The sequence below is a fragment of the Dipteris shenzhenensis genome, chromosome 15 (assembly GCF_047967505.1).
Source record: "Dipteris shenzhenensis isolate YYH24624 ecotype China chromosome 15, Dip_SZ_1.0, whole genome shotgun sequence".
Taxonomy (NCBI): domain Eukaryota; kingdom Viridiplantae; phylum Streptophyta; class Polypodiopsida; order Gleicheniales; family Dipteridaceae; genus Dipteris; species Dipteris shenzhenensis.
The window spans coordinates 16,187,245-16,196,055 of NC_141610.1; the positions used below are offsets into that span (position 1 = coordinate 16,187,245).

The window sequence follows — 8,811 nt, forward strand, 5'->3', positions numbered from 1 at the left end:
TGGGGTTTGTCCCTTTCTTTTTTAGTGTCAACATACTGACCTACAATTCACCCCTATGCTTCATTGTTTAAGTATGGATGCTTATACTTGATATTTAAGCATGGATGCTTGATGTCATGTACTTATCCAAACACTTGAGCATAAATTTTTCGTGCATCAACTTGTTTAGTCATGCTGATATTTTTTCCTCATGAGGTTTGGTTTGATGAGTATTCTTAGGAAGGTTTGTGGGCACTCACACACTTCTAAGCATAATGGGCCAATAAGATGTCTTAAATGTTTGAGTGTACCTCCTAGCTTGTGTGTGAGGGGGTTTTTATGTGTTATTAGGGCTACTTAGTTATGGTGACAAACTTTGTTTCCCCAAAAGGAAAGGTTGCTTAATTATGGTGGCAAACTTTGCTTCTACAAAAGGAAGGTGCTCCTCAATTACGGTCACATACTTTAATGCATGTGTGGGTAGAGAAGTAGTCAAGATGCACCAATGTTCTTGGGCACTACCTTGAAGTTATGTGAAACTGAGAAAAGCATGGGCACTTTGTGAAGGCTACGAGGGAGATTTAAAGAACAATATATTTACAAGAAAAATAGTGCTTGGTTTGCAACTCGTAAAATTGCCTTGTTTGTGGCTTTGCCAAGGCCTTTAACTCGAGCAATGGGTCGAACAATGGCTTCTGGATTTTAACTTGTGGGAACTGAGAGCGCTCCCCCATGCTCACTACTAGTAGTGTGGAGATAGTGTCACTAGTAGCATGGATGAGCATATTTCATCAAAGAGAAGTTTGAGTTTTTTACAAATTTAGAGAGTAAAGACAATGGTTGAAAACCATTGTCTTAACTTCTCTCAAAACCATTGACAAATTCAAAGGAGTTAAGCCAATGGTCGAAAACCACCGTCGTAACTTCTCTGAAAACCATTGAAAACCATTGACAAGTTTAGAGAAGTTAAGACAATGGTTAACAAATTTAGAGAAGTTAACACAATCATTGAAAACCATTATTGGGTTGTTGGAAGCGTGCGATACATCCAATTATAGGGAGACTTGCATAGGAAGGGGTTGTTGCTGGTGTAGCTTATTGACTCTCCCATTGGCAGACTTGTGTAGAAATAGGTTGTTGCTCATACAACTTATTGACTCTCCCATTGGCAGGGTTGAAGATTGTACCTTTTGTTGACTTTTTTTTTGGGTGGGAAAAAAAGAGGAGAGCATTTATTAACAAAGAAAATAAAAGATACAATAAAGAAAGACTACTAGGTAGGCAAGGAGAAAACTAGCCAAGAACCGCATTTATCCTAGCAAAACACTTAGTGAGCCTGACCACGTCGTCTATAATCTCTTAGAAAAGAAAGTTAGTGTAGTAACTTCTCTTGAAAGTTGCATTGTTGTGGTGCTTACTAATATTATCAATGATTATGGCCCTTATTAGCTGCCACACTGCGTAAAGCGATTCATTAAGCTTACCTTGTTAGATAAAGATTGAAAAGCATTCCAGCCACCTTTGAATTATTCACCAGAGACCTTGAGTTGCCATGACCTTTTTGTTGACTTACGAGTGTAATGCTAGCTCCTTAGACTCGTTCGTGCAATGCCACAGAGTGGCATTATTTTCCTAAGCTTGCTATGTTCACACTATGAGCCTTGACCATAATCTGGTGATCGAGATAGAAAACATTGCTCTTGTATCCAATAGATTTCTCTACTTCGGTCTTGTTGTGGGTTGAGCATTTCGTGGAGGTTTGGCGTTTCACGGGAACCAATGCCCACGAATGCTCGACGACGTTGAGTGAGCATCTCTCATGCCACCATGAGCTTCCCAATACAAGGTGTGTCCGATCTTAGGCTTAGTGCACACACTACAAGTGATACACAGCCAGTGGCGCTTCCATTCTGGCCATGCACAGAATGGAGCGGCCCCAGGTGCTAGAAATGGCACCTCCCATTTCAAAGTTGCACCAGTGCCCTACCAGTGCATCACTAGGTTTGACGTGTTGTTGCCTGTGTGTAGAGGGAAGAAGGCAGAGGAGTGCATAAAAGTCAAGGAGAGCACCCTATAAAAGCTCGTGCGGACACGAAAGTCTTGTCAAAGAGAGCACCCTGTAAAAACTCATGCAAACAAAGTTTCTTGAGAGGGAGGTCCACTAATCTCGCCTGAGACTTGAGTGTTCATAGAAAACCGACAAACTATAACTAGGGTGCGGTAGGTCGCCTAAGGGGAATGAATGAAGAGAGTAATCTATAATATGTTGATTATAAATTAACAATGAAGAAAGGATGGCAGGACAATGTTTGAAAAATACCTGACTATAAACTAAGCTGACAATAGCAGGCCCGACCAAATGGCGTATGTGTTTAAGTGTTCCCTTCTTGCGAACACCTCGACACACAAATAGAAAAAGAAAACTTAGAATATGCAAAAGCAAAAGAAAACACAGAACTAGAAATGGAAAACATATATATATATATATATATACATATATATATATGTATGTATATATTTTATAACCACACATAGTGTGGGCGGGGAGGCGACGCCTTCCTTCCCCAAATAGTTATAATCCGAGGGAATGGGCCCCTCCCCGTGCGCTGAGGTTGTAATTGTCAAGAATATTAGTGCCGAGATTGAGTATCGTGAATATGTAAGAGAATGATATATTACCTAAATCTCAATGAGTGTATTTGTATTCCAACTCGAGCATCGACCAAAATTCTTGTCATGATTTCTTACGTCATTTGCCGTGGAAATCCTGTCTCTACCTCCGAAGCGGTTTCTCTATGTGAGCGATGTTGGAGAGAGAGGTTAGTAGAGCCAACACCAGCTAGACGATCCAAAGAGTTGAAGTTTGCGAAATATATAGATTTAGAGGCCTTCAAAAGCGCTCATTCCTTCCATCAAGAGCTTTTCATCAAGTGTTGTAGGCCTTCATATCAAAATTAAACCCAAGGCTTATATTAGGACATGTGGCTCAAGGAGAGGCCAAGAAACCCAAAATTCCCCAGAGGCTGCCTACCGTAAACAATAAACCTGGACCATTCTCATTTTCAAGCAGTAAAGAATATTTTCCCAATGTTGTAAAATCTGCAAGAATCTGCAAATGTCGAAGAGAAACCGTGGAAATGGTGAAACCCAAGTGTCGTGATGTGTTAAGAAAAATGTTTTCTGTGAAAACTGGCGAGAGTGCAAATTGCACAGGTGTGGCACACATTGCACAGGGTTGGCGAGTGATAGGCGAGAGTGCACAATGCGGAGGGTTGGCGAGAGTGCAGATTGGAGAGGGTTGGGAGGACTGGAGATGCCAAAACGGGTGCGACGGGGGAGACTAATATTGTAAATATTGGGCTCGTAGGGAGAAAAGGCGGGGGCCATACCACACAACGCAACGTGACTGAAGGGCGCCGTCACCACTACCACTTTGCCCTACCCTACTTAATATTACCTGTTGATTGCTCTAATAAGTTCCCTGTGGCTATGGCAATAGCTTCAGACTCTGGCTATACCGCTCTCCAAACCTCTCCAGCTTTCTTTCCTCTGCCCTAAGATTTTAACGGGCTTCTTTGCCTTCTTCCTTTAACCCCCCCCTTCTTCTTCTTCTTCTTCTTCTCGCCATGGCTTCCAAGTATCCAGCCGCAGCTTCTGCTCCTTCTTCTCCTTCTTCCTCGCCGCACCACCTCCAACAGGTGGGTCTCCAGCTCCGCCAAGACCTCGCCAAGCTCGTCGACAAAGATCCCCACACCCGACGTACCGCCATGGACGCCTTGAAAGGCTTCATCGAGGACGCCCTCGACGTCTCCAGCATGCCCTACTTCTTGGAACAGGTCTCCGGCGAGAGCAACAAGGGCGAACCCTCCCGCACCTTCGCCATCTCCCTCTTCGTCGAGGTTGCCCGCGTCCACAAGCAGATGACCGTTCCTTTCATCCCTCGCATCATGTCCACCGTCGTTCGCTCCCTCTCCTACAGCGCCGGTTCGCAGAACCTTCACCAGGCCTGTGCCAAGGTCGTGTCCTCTGTCGCGCGGTACGCTATCGAGCCCCTCGCGTCGGGCGCTCAAACACAGTGCGATGAAGTTCTTAGCGGCCTCTGTCACCCCCTGCTCGGAGTCTTATGCAGCAAGGTGGAGACTGTTGCCGTGGGCGCCGCAACATGCTTGCAAGCTCTCGTAGAGTCGGAGAAGTGGAAATTCGCAGCCCCCGACTTGGTAGAAGAGCTGTGTCACAGAGCAGCAGCGTCTCTTGGAGACAAGGGAACGCAGACAGTTGCTCACATGCACTTGGTGCGCTCGCTCGTCAAATTCAACTCGGGTGCGATACAAGATCATGGAGCGGCTTTGCTCAAGGCCGGGGTGCACATCTTGCAAGCTACGAATGGGGCGAGCTGCTCTTGGCAGCACCGAGCAGCGGCAGCACAGCTTCTGGGTTCCTTGCTCGGGGCTGTTGACGAGCGAACGTTGGTCTCAGAGCTCGTCCCAACCTTGGAAGCCTTGCAACTTCGTCGTCTCGACAAGGTACCGGTAGTACGACAAGCTATTGGAGAAGCTATCCACCTAGCTAAGGCCCTAGTTTCCGACATTGATCATCTTCTGCAGGGAAACAGCTCTCAAGAAGCTTCTCCATCCCCTCGTAGGCCTTCGGGTCCCAAGAAACGTGGGCGAAGGAGGAGCCTCTGGACTGCGGAAGATGCCTCTCCCTTGTCGAAGGACGGAGTTTCAGGTTCGCAGGAATCGCAGCTAGTTTTCAACTCCTCTCCACCCAGTCCCTCCACATCGCCGATGGGTTCTGCCTCACCGTCCTCAACCGCGAGCTCAGGTATCAGAATCGGGAGGTCCCCGCTGTACCCTGCGAAACAGTCACCTGCCTTGCTGCCTTCACCCAACGACAGGTTTACAGCTGAGACTGAGTTGGAGTATATACTAGCCCACCTCAAGTCCTCGGAATCCAAGGAAAATGCACCTCTAATGGGAAAATCTGCAGAGCCTCTTGTGTCAATCAAGTCGGATGATATGAAGGGCTCGAAGGAATATGGAGAGTATGATGGAGCAACGGGTGTGATGCGAGATTATTCCAGCGATATCGAACTGGAGAGATGCGGCCTCTTTTCAGAGGACCGTCTCGAGGTTCTTGAGGCAAGTAAAACGAACCTTGATATAGAGGTACAAGCCAGTCATACGTCTAGTTTCAGAAATGAAAATACAGAAACGACTTTTCAGATGAGTAGCAGTGACGTCTCCGGGGCTTTTCTGAAAGAGTCGGACGAAGGAAGCGATCAAGAAGATTGTTTGGACCATCCTGTCGCGCTTAAGGTGAGTGAAGTTTCTGAAGCTGGAGCAAAAGGAGAAACGCGTTGCTCACAGGGCGACAGGGGGTCGGATCAGGGTTCTCTTTCGATGCCCAATAGCCGCTATAATTCTCTCGCGCATCTTGTCAATCTGGAGGAAGCCGTTAGTCCTCAGGTGAGGTGCAAACGAAGCCATCTCGACAAGAATCTCTCTTTTTTTGGAAAGGGAATCCAAAAAAGAAGTTTGGGACCGACTGACTTATGTATTTGGGGTCTTAGAAAGCTAATGATTTTTGTTCTAGAGCACTTAGACCGCTTCCAGTTTCGTGATATATGTGCTCCATGTCTCTGCCTGTCTGCCTATTTCCGTTGAAGCTGCAAGGGTATCGATGCCACTTCATCGTTCTAATTGTTGATGAACCCTATTTTTTATTCCACCAGGTCACCAAGACTCGCATGACAGCAGAAGATTTTCTTCTATTTGCTACACCCAGGAGGTTGGTACGGTCTCTGCAATCTGCAAGCTCCACGCCAGAGTCAAAATGTACACCTGAGGTTGAGTCAAAAGAGGAGGTGGACATAGACTTTGAAACATTGAGCGAGTCAGGGTGGAGTGTGAGGGACAATCCCATTGCTGGAGATAGTGAGGAAGATTCTCCGAGAAAGAGTGGTCAGGTTGGCCTTGGTTGTAAAGGAGGCATGATGGCTGAGGGCCTGGAAAGATGTTCATTGAAGGGCTCAACTTCAGATTGTGCTGAGGACACTGGGCTGCATTCTCGTTCTTCTGACAATGATGGCAGTGTGTCCACATCAGCATATTCATCAGGCTCACTTTTGGAGGCTCCAGGGAGGTGCCATCAGGTACACGATGCCAGGATGCTTGAAGGTGCCAATCAACTGATGCCTAAAGAACAGAGCCATGGAATATGTCGCCATGACTCTCACATTGAGACCATATTAATGCAAAGTGAGACAAGTGCCCATTCAAACGCACAAGATGCCCACGATACCACGTTAAAAGGAAAAAGAGAGAATTCGCCATTGAGGTGGCTGAGACAAATGGAATGCTCGGTGTTTGCCAGGAGATTGAGTAAGATCAATCATTACATGGAGATGTTTCTGGGTAGTGCTCTGTTTGCAGTCTTGCTCTTCTCGGTAGCAGTTGCAATCATAAATTGTTTGAATGGCCAGCGTGATGTCCATGCATTGGTGCCGACATGAGTTGGTTTCAGAGTCAACATGACTGATTTATGCTCCTTTGCCGCTATTGCTTTACAAATTGTCTGAGCTTGTTTTACAGAGGCATCCAACCAAGTTTGCACACGGGATGTTGAAGGATGCAGCTTTACCTGCCTGCATCTTTGCCTTCTTTACTGTGTCTGGAACATAGAGGAGGTTAGGAGTGTCAGCTGTCTTTCATTGTGTTGGACGTTTGCAGGAGTTCAAACTGAAGTGGTTCAGGTGTGAAATTATACCTCTTGCTGAGTCCATACAGTCCGTTGCTCAGAACAAACCTTACTGAGCTGTTGGAGCTCCAAGCTTGAGAATTTCTCCTGGTGTCATGGAAAGTGAAATTCCTGCTCATGTCGTCTCAGCAGTGTGCCCCTCCTGCTTGTCCCTGATGTCATTGGTCGTTGACATGGAACCTGCCAAATGCAGGGCCACCTCAAGGTCTTTCTTTTTATCTGTAAATCTTTAGGACTTTCTTTTTATCTGTAAATCTTTAGGAAATACTAGTTGATTTCTATGTCACATTGAGATCTCAGTGTCTTGTGTACACAAGCCTGGCCACTTCAAGGTCCTTCGTACATCTGAAATCTGTTAGACGTACAAGTTGATTCCTCTGTCACATGGAGATCTCTGCCTAAACCTGTTTATATATGTACTCTGCATTATTGTCATTTTGTAATTGGCATGATGTATAGGTATTTGTAAGTGTGTCATTTATATCAAGAATTATCAATGCTCTTTCTTTTATCTTTTTCTTCCACCCAAGGGCTTACATTAGGTCTCCTATTGAGCGTTGGGGCTACATATCAGGGTGCCTACATTATCAATATGCCCCCACCCTATCTTCTCTTTCAATCTTAAATGGTGCATTGCCCTATCAGCTGGATTTAGATTTAGATGCTCGTTTGGGAGAGACTAAAATGAAATCGTTTAGACTTCACAAGCAGTTGTAGCTTGAATGAAGAGATTTGGACTACTTTTTGATTAGCCTTCTCCTTTAGTGCTAGCCTTCGTCATGGCTGAGTTTGCCCTTAATTTCCGGAGTGCTGACAGAAACTCAGTACAAAGACTTTGTATGAATGGATGCTCAAGTATGTGTGGGTGTGTGGATTTATATGTGTGAGAGCATACTTTTATACTATGGTCTACACCCACTATTGGGCGCTGATGACGTCATTGGCGATGTCATAGTAGCTAGTCCCTACAATGCGTGATGGAGTTTATGGTTTTCAATCTTATGAGTCTCTCGTGAGATTGAAACTGCACTATGTTGTGTTTTTAGAGGATGAGTTTGGGAATGTTATTGGATTCATCTAGGTATATGCTTTTGTCATATTAGCGGACATGCAAATTTCACCTTGTGAAGTTTTCGTCCAAGTTGCGGCCTATTGGTATTGTAATAATTCTTTCTATCCTAAATGGTGCGTTGCTCTATCAGCTAGATTTAGATTTAGATGTTCGTTTGGGAGACTAAAATGACATCATTTAGACTTCACAAGAAGTTGTAGCTGGAATGAAGAGATTTGGACTACTTTTTGATTAGCCTTCTCCTTTAGTGCAGCCTTCGTCATGGCTGAGTTTGCCCTTCACCTCCGGAGTGTTGACAAAAACTCGGTACGAAGACTTTGTATAAATGGATGCTCAAGTATGTGTGGGTGTGTGGATTTGTATGTGTGAGAGCATACTTTTATACTATGGTCTACATCCACTATTGGGCGCTAATGACGTCAGTGGGGATGTCATAGTAGCTAGTCCTTGCTATGCGTAGAGTTTATGGTTTTCAATCTTATGAGTGACTCTCGTGAGATTGAAACTGCACTATGTTGTGTTTTTAGAGGATGAGTTTGGGAATGTTCTTGGATTCATCTAGGTATATGGGAATGTTCTTGGATTCATCTAGGTATATGCTTCTGTCGTATTAGTGGACATGCAAATTTCACCTTGTGAAGTTTTCGTCCAAGTTGCAACCTGTTGGGATTGCAATAATTCTTTCTATCTTAAATGGTGCGTTGCCCTATCGACTAGATTTAGATTTAGATGCTCGTTTGGGAGAGTCTAAAATGAAATCGTTTAGACTTCACAAGCAGTTGTAGCTTGAATGAAGAGATTTGGATTGCTTTTTTATTAGCCTTCTTCTTTAGTGTTAGCCTTCATCATGGTTGAGTTTGCCCTTCACCTCCGGAGTGCTGACAGAAACTCAATACGAAGACTTTGTATAAATGGATGCTCAAGTATGTGTGGGTGTGTGGATTTGTATGTGTGAGAGCATACTTTTATACTATGGTCTACATCCAGTGTTAGGCATTGAT

General features: G+C 44.9%; 1 protein-coding gene across 1 annotated transcript; it reads left to right on the top strand.

Annotated features, from left to right (window-relative positions):
• The first annotated feature begins 3,463 nt into the window (after positions 1-3,463).
• On the top strand, positions 3,464-6,962 carry LOC147893441 (uncharacterized). Its single transcript, XM_087385947.1, has 2 exons — positions 3,464-5,447; positions 5,714-6,962. Exons 1-2 carry the CDS (start codon positions 3,606-3,608, stop codon positions 6,491-6,493), a joined length of 2,622 nt encoding a protein of 873 aa, XP_087242073.1. The 5' UTR covers positions 3,464-3,605; the 3' UTR covers positions 6,494-6,962.
• The last annotated feature ends 1,849 nt before the right edge of the window (positions 6,963-8,811 follow it).